Source organism: Lampris incognitus, unplaced genomic scaffold, assembly GCF_029633865.1.
Source record: "Lampris incognitus isolate fLamInc1 unplaced genomic scaffold, fLamInc1.hap2 scaffold_147, whole genome shotgun sequence".
In the NCBI taxonomy this organism is placed as follows: Eukaryota; Metazoa; Chordata; class Actinopteri; order Lampriformes; family Lampridae; genus Lampris; species Lampris incognitus.
This window is the reverse complement of record NW_026611114.1, coordinates 65,365-83,266: the sequence shown is the minus strand read 5'-3', so window position 1 is coordinate 83,266 and position 17,902 is coordinate 65,365. Positions and strand designations below refer to the sequence as shown.

At 46.2% G+C, this 17,902-nt stretch overlaps 1 protein-coding gene across 2 annotated transcripts; it reads left to right on the top strand.

Annotated features, from left to right (window-relative positions):
• Nucleotides 1–2,962: 2,962 nt before the first annotated feature.
• On the top strand, nt 2,963–16,090 carry LOC130132476 (bile salt-activated lipase-like). Of its 2 annotated transcripts, XM_056301781.1 has the most exons (11): nt 2,963–3,036; nt 3,858–4,005; nt 4,123–4,242; nt 5,481–5,678; nt 5,761–5,891; nt 6,718–6,825; nt 6,988–7,102; nt 8,467–8,653; nt 8,923–9,126; nt 14,284–14,493; nt 15,771–16,090. In XM_056301781.1, the coding sequence occupies exons 1-11, from the start codon at nt 2,974–2,976 to the stop codon at nt 15,952–15,954; spliced, it is 1,668 nt and encodes a 555-aa protein (XP_056157756.1). In that variant the 5' UTR covers nt 2,963–2,973; the 3' UTR covers nt 15,955–16,090. The 2 variants fall into 2 exon arrangements, with proteins under 2 accessions (XP_056157756.1, XP_056157757.1); XM_056301782.1 differs by lacking the exon at nt 15,771–16,090 and having other exon boundaries at nt 14,318–14,487.
• The last annotated feature ends 1,812 nt before the right edge of the window (nt 16,091–17,902 follow it).

Here is a 17,902-nt window from a genome sequence, read left to right as displayed (position 1 = left end):
CCACCATTAGCCATCAGATGCACACCCTTACCAGTAAAGAAGATTTCATAAGCCCATATGGCAGGACAGTGAGCTGTATACATACAAAATAGAAAACTAGCTTGGATGTGAAGTGAAAAGTTTGAGGGACAGTGCGAATCAGAGAAATAGGACATGAATACTAAATTACATGCTCGAAAACAGACTAATTCCAGCACCGTTAACATTTCAGCTAAAGGAGACAGTAACCATGCGGATGCCATGAAGGTTATTAAGTGGGCGCCTCCCATCACAGGTGCTCCACTCAATAAGCATGACAACCACTTCAGAGGGCTCAACCGTGATTTTGATCCAGAGCCGCCCGTCTAACCTACACTCAGCCATGCCACATGAATGCCACAATAACATCACACCTTCACCTATGTTTTAACTTAACTCAGAACATTTGACCCAAAGTTATACTCCATAAATCTCAACTATATTGGACAAGAAGTATGACTGACCCTCCCGGCCTGAAAAAAGTCACTCGTCATTTTTGGCAACTTCTTTGTGCACATAGCTAAATGCTAATAGGATAGCTAACTTTTTGACACATAAGAGCCCAGATACAATCATCATCATGACGTCACATACTAAAAAGACAGCTGACTCTTCGGGCTTGATACAGCCCACTTGAGTCAGTTAGAAACTACAAACCCCAATTCCAATGAAGTTGGGACGTTGTGTAAAACGTAAATAAATACAGAATACAATGATTTGAAATTCCTTTTCGACCTATATTCAATTGAATACACTACAAAGACAAGATATTTAATGTTCAAACTGATAAACTTTATTGTTTTTTGCAAATATTCACTCACTTTGAATTTGATGCCTGCAACACGTTCCAAAGAAGCTGGGACAGGGGCAACAAAAGACTGGGAAAGTTGAGGAATGCTCAAAAAGCACCTGTTTGGAACATTCCACAGGTGAACAGGTTAACTGGAAACAGGTGAGTGTCACGATTGGCTATAAAAGGAGCATCCCCGAAAGGCTCAGTCGCTCACAAGCAGGGATGGGGCGAGGTTCACCACTTTGTGAACAACTGCATGAGCAAATAGTCCAGCAGTTTAAGAACAATGTTTTTCAACTTACAATTGCAAGGAATTTAGGGATTTCATCATCTACAGTCCATAATATCATCAAACGATTCAGAGAATCCGGAGAAATCTCTGTACGTAAGCGGCAAGGCCGAAAACCAACATTGAATGCCTGTGACCTTCGATCCCTCAGGCGGCACTGCATTAAAAACCGACATCATTCTGTAAAGGATCTTACCATGTGGGCTCAGGAACACTTCGGAAAACCATCGTCAGTTAACACAGTTAAGTGAAAGCCATATATCAACAACACCCAGAAACGCCGCCAGCTTCTCTGGACCCGAGCTCATCTGAGATGGACTGACGCAAAGTGGAAAAGTGTGCTGTGGTCTGACAAGTCCACATTTCAAATTGTTTTTGGAAATCATGGACGTCGTGTCCTCCGGGCTAAAGAGGAAAAGGACCATCCAGATTGTTATCAGCACAAAGTTCAAAAGCCAGCATCTGTGATGGTATGGGGGGGTGTTAGTGCCCATGGCATCATGGGTAACTCGCACATCTGTGAAGGCACCATTAATGCTGAAAGGTACATACAGGTTTTGGAGCAACATGTGCTGCCATCCAAGTGACGTCTTTTTCAGGGACGTCCCTGCTTATTTCAGCAAGACAATGCCAAGCCACATTCTGCACGTGTTACAACAGTGTGGCTTCGTAGTAAAAGAGTGCGGGTACTGGACTGGCCTGCCTGTAGTCCAGACCTGTCTCCCATTGAAAATGTGTGGCGCATTATGAAGCGCAAAATACGACAACGGAGACCCCGGACTGTTGAGCAACTGGAGTCGTACATCAAGCAAGAATGGGAAAGAATTCCACCTACAAAGCTTCAACAATTAGTGTCCTCAGTTCCCAAACGCTTATTGAGTGTTGTTAAAAGGAAAGGTGGTGTAACACAGTGGTAAACATGCCCCTGTCCCAGCTTCTTTGGAACATGTTGCAGGCATCCAATTCAAAATGAGTGAATATTTGCAAAAAAACAATAAAGTTTATCAGTTTGAACATTAAATATCTTGTCTTTGTAGTGTATGCAATTGAATATAGGTCGAAAGGGATTTGCAAATCATTGTATTGTTTTTATTTACGTTTTACACAACGTCCCACCTTCATTGGAACGGGGTTTGTAGTTTATCAATGTTATACTTCTTTTTACTACTTTATTAATCCCCGTTGGGAAATTCTCTGCACTTAACCCACCCTAGCAGTGTAGCTAGGAGCAGTGGGCAGCCGCCATGAAGCGCCCGGGGACCACCCCCAGTTCTTCTCTCCACTGCCTTGCTCGGGGGCACAGGCAAGAGTGTCACCCCTAACATGCATGTCTTTTTGATGGTGGGGGAAACCGGAGCACCCATGCAAACTCCACACAGAGGACGACCTGGGTTGACCCCCAAGGTTGGATGACCCCCAAGGTTGAACAACCCCGTGGTTTGAACCCAGGACCTTCTTGCTGTGAGGAGACAGCAGTAACCAATGAGCCACCGTGCCACCCCCCCCTATTTTTAAAGGGGAAATAAGTCTTCTGTTGTGAAAGACCATAAAGGCAGAAATACAAATCTGACACAAAAATAGGATCAGGCTCAACATTAGCAGAAGCACAAGCAAACTTGTGTTAAAGAAACATGTAGCACTGAAATCTGCTGAGATAGGTTTTGCCCTATCCATTCATGGGGATAGGCTGTTTGGCCCTTGCTGCATTTTATTCTGTTAGCACTGACATAAGTTGGTCAAATGCAGCCAGCATTATGTAACACTGAGAAAAGCAGGTCCCGTAAACACACTGGTCAGACGCTGCGTGAAGGAGGGCTGGGCTGTGTATAAAAGTGTGGTGTTGAAGCAGCCCAGACGTCCACTTCTGGTCATCATGGTAAACCTGGGGGTCCTAGTTGTTGTTACTCTCTTCTGGGAGACCATCAATGCGGCCACTGTAAGTCTGTCAACGTGTGTCCGAGTCATGCGAAGAGTTAACCTCTGAAATGCTTAATCCATTTTGGAAAGACAATAATGATCTGTACAAGTTCATTTTACGCATCTCTTGATTAAGTTAAGTTATTCATTTAGTTCTGTGTTCTCTATCATTTTCTAAAAGCACGCTCTTCTTTTCAGAACGGTGGGTGGACTAATGTGGAGCTAAGCTTTTTATTTCTGTGTGGAAATTTGGAATATTTTTGTAACATTTTTCATATTCTTTTTAAATATTTTTATAAGTGAACAGCTTCATATTAAGTGATTAATTCATTATAACGTTTGACTTGTGTGTATGTGATAGCAGTAGATGTTACCTGGCATTTTTGTTTTGCTCTCACTTCAGAGTACACTGCAAATCACAAGTTAAAGAAAAAAATGTAAAACTTTTTGTGCTCGTACAAGTGCAGATTATGTTTTACAAACTTCTCTACTCTTTTAAAGAGCTTTGAACACACGAAGGTCAAATAACAACAATGCAAGTGTAACACTTTATCAGAGTTTCCAATTGGTAAAAATTTTGAACGCAGGAAGGATTTAAAGAAAAATAAAAGTATACTAGATGCTCACCCACAGCAAAAAAAAATTTTTTTAATCTCTATATATAATATATATAATAATATATATAAGATATAGATATATAGTTATAGATATATGTATGTTTCTTATAAGATTCTAGAACTTGTTGTTTGGAATATCACCATGACTGATTCCCTTACAATCGCCTATGGAGGCTGTGATTCTAATCAACCAGGCTCTAAGATTTTTTGACTCCAATTGTAGCTTGGGGTGGTGTACACCGAAGGGGGCATGGTGGAGGGGACGAACATCCGTCTCGGCTTTCGCCGCCACATGGACGTTTTCAAGGGCATTCCCTTCGCCGACATCCCCGGCAGGTTCGAGAAACCCAAACGTCACCCGGGCTGGGACGGTGAGGAGAACTTCCTACTGCTGAACTTTCTGTGAGCTCCAAAGCTCAAATACCTTGACCATTTCTTCCTTTTTATGGTACATATTTTTGACCGTCTATTTACCCCCCCCCCTTCAGGTATTTTGAAAGCCACTGAATTCAGAAAAAGATGTCTTCAGGTGAACCTCTTAATGACCTCCACCCGCGGCAGCGAGGACTGCCTTTATCTTAACATCTGGGTTCCTCATGGCCGTTCAGGTAAAGGGTGCCAATTTATTAAAGAAGCTTAGCAAACTCATATACGGTTAAAAATGTTTTAATAATAATGTAAACTACTAATAAGACACGTTAGCCCCTAGCTAACGGGTGTGACCCTTTAGCCGAGCGGTTAGCGATGTCGCCTTGTGGTGCAGTACACGCCGTATCGAATCCCGCACCGGGCAAGTGTAACCAGGTTAAAATTAATGTTTTATTTTATTTTGTTTGAGTATGAAATATCACCAAATCCTGTCTGTGTGCTGTTATTTGTGTTTACTACATTTTATTTTATGTCATTATTTACTTTTATGTATGTTTTATAACGACCGTCATGTACCTGTACTGTCGCTTTAAGAGAGAGGTCTTGTGGGTACACGGAAGAGGGAACGCGGGAGAGGCCATTTTTGTTTTGTGGGAGGAGTCTCAAGCAGCGATCGAGCCGAGCCACACGTGTTTCTTACCGTTGGACAGTTTTGCTGGTTGAGGAGAACGTAACCTTGAGTATCCCTGTAAGAAGATACTGCAAGCTGTGGGATAAAATACTTGTTTATCCTTTCTTACATCGGAGTCCCGTGGACGGTTTCTCCTTCTAACGCACACGAGTGGAGTCCGGGCAGTGGTTGAGCTTCGACCCCCACGTCCGTAAGAAACACCGCTCCCGCTGGAGGACCGGACGTTTGTCGAAGGGTTTGAAACCAAAATAAATGGCAAGGTGGGCCAAATAGAGTCCTGTGTGTCCCCCCTCCTTCTTTGATCATGGTGATGATGATGATGATGAGAGACTGAGGGGCCCCCACAACACCTGGGGCCCCACCCAAAATAGAACACAACGCAGAGCTAATGATGAGAGTGACGGGCGTGCAGCAGGCTGACCAGCAGAGAACAGCATTGGACTGCCCCCGTTACACAAGAGAATAACCGGTTACATTGGTGGCAGCGGTGGGAACCGGAAGTGTGCAGATCCTCAGAAGTCTCTTCGGAGCGCGGGAATAACAAAGCGCGAGGGCGCGCTTCCGGGGAGGGTTACGACTGTAAACTACTAATAAGGCACGTTAGCCCCTAGCTAACGGGTCTGACCCTCTAGCCGAGCGGTTAGTGATGTCGCCTTGAGGTGCAGTACACCTCGTATCGAATCCTGCACCGGGCAAGAAAATAACCGGTTACAATAATAATAAAGCAATCAAGTTTCATGTTCTGTACACTTGCTCTATATGTGATGGGTTATCCTTTTCTTTTAGTATCTGCTGATCTCCCCGTCATGGTCTGGATCTTTGGAGGAGGCTTCCTGGCTGGAGGCTCTATGGGAGCCAACTTCCTGAGCAACTATCTGTACAGCGGACAGGAGATCGCAGACAGGGGGGACGTTATCGTGGTGACTCTGGGATACCGTGTTGGTACCCTGGGCTTCCTGAGCACCGGAGACGCCAGCTTACCTGGTGGGTGCCTTTCTTTTGACGCGAGCGACCCTAGGGAAGCTGGAGAAAACTGAGCCTCACCGGTGCCGTTTGTTTCATGCAGGAAACTACGGATTGTGGGATCAGCATACCGCCATTGCCTGGGTGCACAGGAACATCCGTTCTTTCGGAGGAGACCCCGACAACATCACCGTCTTTGGAGAGTCCGCTGGTGGAGCTAGCGTCAGCTTTCAGGTTAAGGGCTGTCTCATGTGCCTACGGCTCAACTGAGCATTGCACCGTCAATGCATAAATATATTGTAGCGCGCATGGATAAGTAGACACGTTGGTCCTTGGCTAACGGGTCGGACCCTTTAGTCGACTGGTTAACGTTGTCGCTTGCGGATTTGGAGACATGGGTTCGCGTCCCGGCTGTGGCGGTACCCGGACTGCTCCCCTGAATTCGCTACAATATCTAATTAGGGCGTCCAGGTAGCGTGACGGTCTATCCCATTGCCTACCAACACGGGGATCGGCGGTTCGAATCCCCGTGTTACCTCCAGCTTAGTCGGGCGTCCCTACAGACACAGTTGGCCGTGTCTGTGGGTGGGAAGACGGATGTGGGTATGTGTCCTGGTCGCTGTACTAGCGCCTCCTCTGGTCGGTCAGGGCGCCTGTTCGGGGTGAGGGGGAACTGGGGGGAATAGCGTGATCCTCCCACGTGCTACGTCCCCCTGGTGAAACTCCTCACTGTCAGGTGAAAAGAAGTGGCTGGCGACTCCACATGTGGTAGTGGTTCTTCATACATAGAGAAGTTAAAGAAAGTCCAAAGCATGAAAACGGTTATGGATTTTTCATATAACACCAATATTTGTCCATTTATTTAGTCATCTGTCCACTGTGACAAAGTTGCAAAGTCATGTTTGCTGACTGAATCTATTCTAATTTGTTGTTGTTGTTGTTGTTATGTGTGTGTGTGTGTGTGTGTGTGTGTGTGTGTGTGTGTGTGTGTGTGTGTGTGTGTGTGTGTGTGTGTGTGTGTGTGTGTGTGTGTGTGTGCGCGTGCGTGCCCCAAAAACAGACTCTCACCCCCCACAACAAAGGACTGTTCAAGAGAGCCATCTCCCAGAGTGGGGTTGCCCTCTGCCCTTGGGCTGTAAACAGGAATCCTCGCAGGTTCGCAGAGGAGGTATTCGTCAAGCAACCTTTTAAACTGCGCATGGTAGAAAATGAGGTCTTGTGCTGAAAGTTACTGGAAGTTAAGAATTTGTACTCAGATTGTATGTTATTGTGTTTCCTCGGGTCAGGGAGAGAGTTGGATATGATACGGAACCTAATTTTCCCTCCCCAGGTGGCTATAAAGCTGAACTGCCCCACTGACGACAGAATGGTGGCATGTTTGAAAATGACTGATCCTGCGAGCCTCACTTTGGCTGGCAGCCTCAGTCTCTCTGGCTCACCTGATAGTAAGTACTTCATCTGCTGCCTTTTTGTAGAAGTTCAACGTTGTTAGTGGACACCCATGCCCAAACGACTCCCTTAAAACTGGACTTCCCAGTCACCAATATACTAACAAGCAACCAAAACTCAGCTGTGCGAGGTTCTCTGACTCTTAACACCCCGACAGTATTCCTGTGACTGTAGACGTGATGGTGAGATTTACGTGGATATTTTCGTTTCGTTTGTCAACACTAGCTGAATGTCAATTTCATCAATTTAACCATTTATCTATTCGCCAACTTAGCTCTAACAGTTCCGGGTGGGAAGCTACCCACAGACACGGCCAATTGAGTCTGTAGGGACGCCCGACCAAGCCGGAGGCAACACGGGGATTCGAACCGTCGATCCCCGTGCTTGTAGGCGACGGAATAGACCGCCACGCCACCCGGACGCCCCTCCTTGCCATTTTTAAAAGGCCGCTATCCATCAGGTGTGATAAGAGAAAATGGCCTAGCATGGCGTTTTTGTTTTCTGTCCCTCTGAGAACCTTGGATTTTATCCGTATGAGGGAGGAAGGACTGTTTTTGACAGTTTGCTGTTTCCCAATATAATGTTATATTTTGACTGTTTAAGTGTGGAACAAACGTGTTTTTACAAGACCGCTTTAGAACACATACAGGCAAACAATACTGATCAAGTCAAGTCAAGAGCTTTATTATCATCTTGGCCATATACAGTGCAGCACACAGCAGAGATGAAATGAGGTTCTCCTTGGACCATATGGTGCAATATAGACCAACAGCAGCTCGTTCAGTCAGACAGTCTGGATGTGCTAAATACGAGGATAAGTAAATTCATGGCGGCACGGTGGTGCAGTGGTTAGCACGGTCACCTCACAGCAAGAAGGTCCTGGGTTCAAGCCCTGGGGTAGTCCAACCTTGGGGGTCGTCCCGGGTCGTCCTCTGTGTGGAGTTTGCATGTTCTTCCCGTGTCTGCGTGGGTTTCCTCCAGGGCCTCCGGTTTCCTCCCACAGTCCAAAGACATGTAAATCAGGTGAATCGGCCACACTAAACCGTCCCTAGGTGTGAATGTGTGTGTTTGTCAGCCCTGTGATGGGCTGGCAGCCTGTCCAGGGTGTCTCCCCGCCTGCCACCCAATGACTGCTGGGATAGTGTGACCCTGAGAGCAGGATAAGCGGTTTGGATAATGGATGGATGGACACTGGGAAGACAGTGTATTGAATATAAATATAGTATAACATTGTAAAGAACATGTAAACAGTATGGATCTGTGCAAACAGAGTGCAACATGGATATGTATTAGATCAACCAACCATAGTACACATCTGTTAAACATGGCAGCTATGTGTCATTTTGTGTGCCTCCATCAGACCCCATTGTGTACAAACTGGCCTTGGCTGCTACGATCGATGGAGACTTCCTTCCGGATGAGCCCAGTAAGCTGTTCCACAATGCAGCCAACGTTGACTACATTGCTGGTATCAATAACATGGATGGACATCTCTTCACCGGCTTAGATGTCCCCTCCATCAATAGTCCACTGGTGGACACCGCTGTGTGAGTGGCAAAAGGCTTTATTGGACAACATTTTTCTTTTGCTATTTTTAGCAAAGCACTTTTGCTGGTGCACTACATATGAATATGTTCAGGAGTTATTTGCATGAAAAATTATTAATATTTGGAGAATGGGCCGCTGACAATTTATTTCTTCCTCTGGCCCTGAACACAGGATGAGATTTATTGATTTCAGTGGGTTGTGATAAACATCCCAATTTATCACGCATGTCATTTAATCTCATTCCCACTCTTTTTGCATTCTATTATAGTGAGGATATGAGGAGGCTCCTGGGTTCGTACACAAAGGAAAAAGGGAAAGCCGGTTTGGATAATGCTTTCACCACATACACCTCAACCTGGGGTACAAATCCCAGCCAGCAGACCATTAAAAAGACCATTGTGGAGATTGGTACAGACTACATCTTCCTGGTTCCTACACAGGCCGCCCTCTATCTTCATGCTGCCAATGCCACGTGAGAACAAAGTCTTGCTGGGGACAAATTCACACCTAATGTCAACATACATTTCTAATCTTGCAATCTGGTCACAGATTCACATCCAAAATATGTTGGTTTGGACTTGTATTAATCTAGAAATTTAGATTGTGTTTTTGTTATGTGGCTGGCAGGATTACTGTCAACAGACAACAGTAAAATTGCAAGGAAGGATGACACATACATAAAGAGAGACTAGCGGTAGTGTTTCTGGTCGGTTACGTCAATTACCCTACACACACTTGACATCCCTCTGTGTTTCTGTAACATGGCAGTGACCTTATTTATATGCAAAGGAGGTGAACATTGAACTAAGGAATTTCCCCAAGTCATGGTAGTGACTCACCATTGAGTTTTGCACACTTCATTTACGTCCTTTCGTGTTCACATAAGAAAGTTTGGCGACAGGCATGGGTGCAAGTCCATGAATACTGGGATGGCATCCAGTGCTTTACCTGTTCCCCCGTCCATAGGGTTAGTGGTTGTGTCAGGAAGGGCCTCTGATGTAAAATTTTGCCAAATCATTATGCAGATTGACAAGACCATACCGGATCAGTCGAGGCCCGGGTTAACAACAACCGCCATTGGTGCTGTGCCCTCAAAGGGTACCGATGGAAGCTATAAAATCCGCTGTGGCGACCCCTAAGGAAAGGGGAACAAGCTGGAAGACGAAGAAGACGAGTGTTCACATAGGAAAGTCAGAAGTTGCATTGGAGTCATGTTACTCAATGGCAAGTTGGGAAACTACTCCAATTCTGAAGCCCGTTTGCTACCTTTATCTTTTTCACATTTGTTTCCCTCCACTTTCTTTCTTATTGTCCCCTGGGCACCAGATAATTTTGGCTTTTAAACATGTCACCGTCATCGACATCAACAGCAGAAGTCACTCAGTCAGGACAGGTAGTTTAGGAGGGGCGATCTCTCCCCTTAATCACCGGACATTAATATTGAGAATAGGAGGACAGCGACAAGTCCAAGATCCAATCAAGAAAGTATATAATGTAAGATATGTGAAAAAATGTCTTTATATTATAGTGATAGGGGTGCATTGAAAAAAAAGGTTGAAGATGTGCACCACCCTAGAGCATCTTGTGGCCCTAGCGTTTGCCTATACTGCCCATGCAGCGGGACAGTCCTGGGCATGGCAATGAAAAGAACCTCAAAGAAAAAGTGCTTCAGTTTCACCAATTGTGAAATTCAGGAAAAGCTGAAAAAGGAAAAGGTGTTTTATTTGAAGGAAGACAGATTTCAGTGGACTTGGTCAAGCTCACCAATTGGGCACGGATGGAGTTCAAACCTACAAAATCCAGAAGCTTGAAACTAAGGAGAGGGCATGTCCAAGATCGGTTTTGCATTAAATCATCCCAATGGTCCAAAAGAAACTGGTTAAGAGCTTGGGGAAGTGGTACAGTGTGGACCTCAATGACAAGCAGAGTGTGAAGGAGATGCTCATTCAAGTGATAACCTGGATGACATCTTTGGAGAAGAGTGGCCTACCCAGTAAGTATAAGGCATGGGAATACCAACACGGGGTGCTTCCCGGACTGCTCGGGCCACTGCTCCTTTATGAGGTACTCATCTCCACTGTTGAGGGGCTGGAGAGGAAGATGAACACCTACCTGAAGAGATGGCCGGGTGTCCCGGGAAGCTTCTGCTCTATCGGTGTGTACAGCACAGGCAGCAAGCTGCAGCTGCCACTAACATCCATAGTTGAGGAGTACAAATTACAAAAACATGCCAGGTCATGATGCTGCAAGACAGCAACTATGCAAGAGTACACTAGGCAGCCATTGAGGTCAGAACAGGCCATAAGTGGTCAGCCAGCAGAGCACTGAGGGAGGCGGAAAATCACCTGCAACATGCTGACATCGTCAGGTCAGTAGCCCAGGGCAGGCTGGGTCGAGGCTGCTCCACTAGGGCACGCTGGAACAAGGCTAACCCAAAGGGGCAACTTGGCATGGTGCAGAGGGAAGTCTGCACCTGCAACAACATCATAGAGTTGAGTGGTGGACAGTGGGAGGTAGTACCAGGACCATGGTTCTACTATCGAGCCCCGCCAAGATGTCAGCCTTGCCAGTTGCCTACGGACCAACGAGCTCTCTTAAACTCCAGCTTATATTACTTTACCAATTCTCAGTAATCAAGCTAGAGATAATCACAAATCACATTATAGAAAGGAGGAAAAACAACACTCCAAACTAGCAGATTGAATGTGACAGTAGCTAACCCACGCCCCTTGGATTCAACACAAAAAACTTACATGGACATCCTTTTAAGCAACTCCTAAAGACACTGGATGAAAACCAAGGCGAACCAATCAAGACATGCATAGGAAAAGAAAAGAAAGCTGCAATTAGTTGATATGTAATTTTTGTCGATATATTCTAAATAATTAATTTTCTTTCTCTCTCTTCTCTCCTCCTTTCCCTCATGTAAATGAGGGAGTAGGGGGAGATAGAGTGTACAAGCCCAATTCGGCGGGGGGGTGGGGGGTGGGTTCAGGCCAAACAGATGTGGCTCCTCTAGCTCCCTCATGCTTCTACTACTCTTTCCACTTTACCTCTGTCTTTGATCAGGCCTAATAATTAAGGATAAATTAACTGACTATTCAGACAAACTTGAACAAAACATACAGAGAGTGCTCAGAAGAACACAAAACCTGAGGAGAATTTTACGCAGTGGCTCTGGAGAGCTCTTGGACTGCTTAGGATTGAAGGCCCGGCTATGAAGAGGCTGGTAGCCAACATCACCAAACAGGCAGAGGCGGTATCCCGGGGGATCTGGATAAAGTGGAATGAGTGGCCGTAGAACCAACCTGGTGATGGGCTAACAACATTATAGAGTTGAGTAGTGGGCAGCGGTGGTAGTACCAGGATGCTGGTTCTACTGTGGAGCCCCCCCCCCCCAGAGATGTCATGGGCTTAAATCGACAAAACATCGAGGAAGTGGGAGGCCCATTTGAAAACATGCAGAAGCCACTCAGCTCAGCCCAGTTTGGAGGGAGGTGCCTTGAGGGAGGGAAAGAAGGAGCAATCAATGCCACTGGGTCACAGATGGTGCAAGGGCGAGTACATGTAAAGGTGAGCCAGTGGGAATAACCCTTATCATATTTTGCATGTCAGTGGTCTCACGTCTGGGATCACAAACAGAAATGAAAATATAGAAGGGTATAGATACATGGCTGCAAGGCGGAACCCAATATGCCAACACAGACAGACTCGAGGCAGGGTTTCAGTAAAACACGTCTTTTAATGCCAGGCAAGACGAGGGCCTCGTAGAGCGAGGAGCAGACAGGGAACACTGGGTCCAGGGAAGGAGCGCACAGGGGAGGGGGACTCTGACCAAACCGGGAAGCAGGAAGACAAGATTCCATGGAGACAGACCAACGACTGGAGGCAGGGGCAGGGCAGGACAGAGCAGGCAGGACTGTGGGGGCACTACGATCTGGCAAGGCGGGTGTGTCAAGCCCGGGGATATCAGGAGTAGGGTTGGTCGTAGTAGATGAGATGCAGGTGGTGGACTTCTGCTCTGCCTGCCGCACAGCACACATACACACACACACACACACACACACACACACACACACACACACACACACACACACACACACACAAACAGGAGAGAGAAACTAGGGCAGGGGGAGTGGCCAAGATAAGGGAGTCAGTTAGAGAGACTGGGACGAAGAGGGTGAGTCCTGTGACAAAGTAATAGAGACCATCAACTCTCCATCAACTCTCTGACCCTTGCAGAAGTGCAATCCACAAAGCAAGCGTGAAGGCAACCGGAAGTGGGCAGGCAACCCCTTCGTTATCTCGTGTGGACGAACGCGTTGCTTCTGTTTTGGGCCGCGCAGCTCCGCGCGGACTTGTTGACGACCACGAGATGTAGCGCTCGCGTCCAAACCCACTTCAGGAAGTGCGTCACGACTATGGATAAAATAACGAGAACGTTAACAGCCAAATAAAACGTGGACTCTGACTTCATGTAAATTAAAAAAGAACGATGAAATTAATCACACAAATGTAATTAATCAGTGTTACCTTAAATGTGCCTTTGCTTGGCATTTTACAAATCTCTGTGATAACCCAAAACACACGCACGCGCACGCACACGCACGCACACACAATCAGTGCAGCTGGTTATCAACCTAAACAAACAACGTTTTACTGGGGAGTGTGGGTAGCGTAGCGTAGCGGTCTGTTCTGTTGCCTCCAACACGGGGGATCGGTGGTTCGAATCCCCATGTCCCTACAGACACAGTTGACCTTGTCTGCGGGTGCGCGTGTGTCCTGGTCGCTGCAATAGCGCCTCCTCTGGTCGGTTGGGCGCCTATTCGGGCGAGGGGGGTGGGGGATAGCCTGATCCTCCCACTTGCTACGCCCCCCCGCTGGCGAAACTCCTCACTGTCAGATGCAAAGAAGCGGCTGGCGACTCCACATGTATGGGAGGAGGTGTTGGTCTGCAGCCCTCCCTGTATCGGCAGAGGGGGTGGAGCAGTGACCCGGATGGCTTGGAAGAGTGGGCAAGTACAATTCGGAGAAAAAATGGCGGGGGGGGGGGCCCAAAAAAGAGGGAAAAAAACTGTCTCATACCTCATATTTCATCTCCACCTCGTCACATCACCCTTACATGGTCTAGGTGTACAGCAGGGGTCCCCAATAGGCGGCCCGCGGGCCACGTCCGGCCCGTGACGGGTTGATTTATGGTCCGCGAGAATTTTTGGAGAAATGCCAGAAGGAAGAATTTTTTTTTATTTTCCCTACCAAAAAAAAAAAATAAAAAAAAAATTTCTTAGTAAAAGTAAGACTAGTAATATATCGAAAAATAGATGAAAAATGTCTGTTTAAATTATAAATACCTGCAACGTATCGACACCGAAACAAACTAACGAACAACATGCTGCTGGAGGTTGAGTGGCCCCCCGTGGTTTTAAAAGTGGCCCTAAAAGTGGCCCGCTATGAAAAGTAATTGGGGACCCCTGGTGTACAGGCTCACCGCACATTAATCTGTTCTTATAAATACCAGTTTATGGGTGGGAAATGGCCTATGCATGGTTTTTGTGCATACGCATTGTTTATGCATGTGGCCCCTGGTGTTTTATTTAAATATGATCGCTTTTTTGTCGTCCTACCAAAGATCTACCCGTACCTACTCATACCTGTTCTCTCAGCCCAACCGTATGGCTGGCCTGGGGAGGCCTTACCCGAGCTGGGTAGGAGCCGACCACGCTGATGACCTGCAGTACGTGTTTGGAAAGCCCTTCACCACCCCGCTGGCATACTGGCCCCGCCATCGGGACGTCTCAAGATACATGATTGCCTATTGGACCAACTTTGCCAAAACAGGGTACGGCACGTCATACACACACTACAGACCACTGATGGAGAGAACACTTGAATGTAAACACTGAATCAACATGATTTCAATCAAGTTGCAATAAATGTACAGAGATCTGCCAAACACGGATGCAGAGACGTATCAAGAGCATGCTCATTTCCACAGTACATATAAAACACAGGGTGCCTGGACAGCGACACCTCACAAACTGTGAAAATAGACAGTTCAAGACACAAGGAAAAGCAGATCTGAACTAAAGGATGACTCCAGTTTTTTTTTACAAGCTGGACCTTTTCCCCCCATCATGCATATCTTTTCACTCACCTGACTTAAACCTGACTTAGGCATCCGGGTGGCATGGCGGTCTATTCTGTTGCCTATCAACACAGGAGGGATCGCTGGTTCGAATCCTTGTGTTGCCTCCGGCTTGGTCGGGCGTCCCTACAGGCGCAATTGGCCGTGTCTGGGCAGCTGGATGTGGGTACGCACCCTGGTTGCTGCACTAGTGCCTCCTCTGGTCGGTCGGGGCACCTGTTTGAGGGGGGAGGGGGAACTGGGGGGGGGGGTAGCGTGAGCCCCTCACGTGCTACCACCCCATGGAGAAACTCCTCACTGTCAGGTGAAAAGAAGCGGCTGGCGACTCCACATGTATTGGAGGAGGCATGTGGTAGTCTGCCGCTCTCCCCGGATCGGCAGAGGGGGTGGATGGCTTGGAAGAGTGGGGTAAATGGCCAAATATAATTGAGGAGAAAAAAGGGGGGGGGGTCCTAAAAAAAACCAAAAAACAACCTGTCTTAGAAAAACAAAAAGGCCTAGCATCTCTGTTGGACTGTGTATGTGATCTCCCATTATCGTTGACCTCTCAGTTGCCCTTGCTGGGTGGTTTTTTTTGATGGTTGCTCCTACCTGTGGTACGTATAGGCCATTCTTTCAAGCTAAACCACGAAGTAGCTCAGCCACGTGATCCTTCCAAATACATAGTTTAGATAATTGGGTTAAATTGGAGTTACTGAAACATGTCTGACGCTTGTTTTCATTTGGCCTGTAAGACGCCGTTGTACAGCTCTAGTCCTGTATCCAAAATATGAAATGAAGCTAACGAGTAAAATGATGCAATATATTGATATCATATACTGATATAGCTACACGATGGCAAAAACCGCAAAAGTAAGACCCAAGGGGAGAAACAAAGCCCCAGAATTTCCCTTTAACTGGGCTTTTCATGTTTGAGCACTGAGACAGTATGGCCTTAAAACAGCTGCTCTTTTCTGTGCTAATCTCAACAGAGACCCCAACAAAGGAGGACTGAAAGTGCCCGCTACTTGGCCTCCATTCACCACTACCGGACACAAGTTTGTTGAGATCAATTCCAATACGGACAGCAACTCTATCAGGCAGAAAATGAGGATGCGCTACGTCCATTTCTGGACCAGCGTCCTGCCCAGCCTCCCCGGCAACAACGCCCTTTAAACACAAAGCCGCTTGTGAGTCCCCTGCACATGTACCTACCGCAAGACACTGTTATCATGTACAAAGTGGTTTAATAAAATAAAAAATACAAATAAACAAACTAGTGGCACATTCACAATCAAATGTGTTGTGTCGTATCTTACTTTCTGGACCATTCTATTTGTGTTCTTACTGCATTACTGCTACTACTAATTGTTATTCTAGGACTACTGCTCATCAGGAATCAGGGACACTTTATTTGTCTTCATTTCATTTACTTGCGTACTACATGAAATGAAACGTAATGTAGTTCCCTCCAGCCCACAGCAGTGCAACGGAAAGATGAAAGCACATATCCAAAAACTACAAGAACTACAAGAACACACATATCCAAACTAACACACATATCCAAACTCACACATATATCCAAACTCACAAATATATATAAACTCATACATACGTATATCCAAACTAAACAACAACAAAAAACCACTGTCCAGGAGAGCAAACTCCAGCCAGGATGACTGTCGGTACTGCCGGTCTGCATGAGCTAGCAGTTAGCTTAGCCTGCCCCGCTTCCGCGTCCTGTCAGACCGCCCTCGGTGTTTCCTCTTCAGGCACAGCTCCAGGCAGGGCCGTGGTCCTTGGGCCCACCGGACGCAGCGGACCAGACCCAACGCCAGCTCTCCCAGCTAGCCAGACACCCTCGACACACCTCCCCGCACTCCACATGATGACATCAGAAACACCATTATATTACCAATGACAGTAATAAGAGCCACGTGTTAAGTCTTCATGCATACCAAGCTGGGTTACAAAGCAAGCATAATCCACAGTGAAACTGAAAAATTATGGAATTTAACTTAATTGTGCATTCGAAATTGTTGTCATACTGGTCATATTTTATCTTAGTTACGGTGATCGATTAGCAAAACCTGGGTATTAGAATCAAACAATAGAAACAATTCAATATTAAAAAAACAAAACAAAACAGTGTCAGCAGTATTGAAGGATAAAGTGACAAAGGGCTAGGCACCAAAAACATAACATTACGGTGCCCGGGTATGAACTTTTATCTTATCTCCAACCATACTTTATTTGTTCCTCTGTTTGAGAATCAGCCCATCTGTTCACACTTGTCAGGGTCAGCGTGGTCTCTTCCCAAACACTGAGAGGCCTGAAAGGAAGGCGGCTGCCAGTTGGGTGTAGCTGGGTGCAGCCAAGGTCAGGTTTTTTTTTTGTGTTGTTGTTGAATGAATTACCAGTGGTTACGCTGTCCCCGGACATCTTCAGTATCAGTATAGTATATAATATACAGTGTATAGATACTACCATAGTATACAAAAGCAATATAAGTTATGAAAATGTAAAATAACCATCATTAAATTGTGTAATCAACTGGCGATAGCTATATACTACACCTATATAAACACATCTATCTCTGCACACTCCTGTTCTGAGTCTCATTAAGAGCAGCTGACGCTCAAAATGAGACACTGAATTTGATCCCTGTCATAGGAGCACTTTAACATGCACACCTAAAACCTTCTTGATCTCAAACTGTAAGTTATTCTTTTTCTTAAATTATTATTGAATTATTCCAAATTATCCTTGCTGTACAAAAGCATATCGCCATCACTTTTCCTGTTAAATGGTATATGGACTGCATTAATATAGTGCTTTTCTAGACTGCTGACCACTCAAAGTGCTTTACAGTGTGCGCCCCACATTCACTCATTCACACGCATTCATACACTGATGGTGGAGGCTGCCGTGCAAGGCACCAACCTGCTCACCAGGAGCAGTTAGGGGTTAAGCGTCTCGCTCAACCTTGAGTTGAGAGGATCTGAATACTGTCTATTCTCCTACTCAAACCACTCTGGAAAGGAATGAAAACACAGGCGTTATGGACCAAACTGAAACCAAAACTGAAAGAGGATGCTTTAGAACAGTGTTTCTCAACCGGGGG

Coding starts and splice junctions, on each gene's coding strand:
- LOC130132476 (XM_056301781.1), top strand. CDS start 2,974: ATGGTAAACCTGGGGGTCCTAGTTGTTGTTACTCTCTTCTGGGAGACC. Junction 6,826..6,987: donor CTCGCAGGTTCGCAGAGGAG/GTATTCGTCAAG, acceptor TTCCCTCCCCAG/GTGGCTATAAAGCTGAACTG. Junction 7,103..8,466: donor TCTCTCTGGCTCACCTGATA/GTAAGTACTTCA, acceptor TGCCTCCATCAG/ACCCCATTGTGTACAAACTG.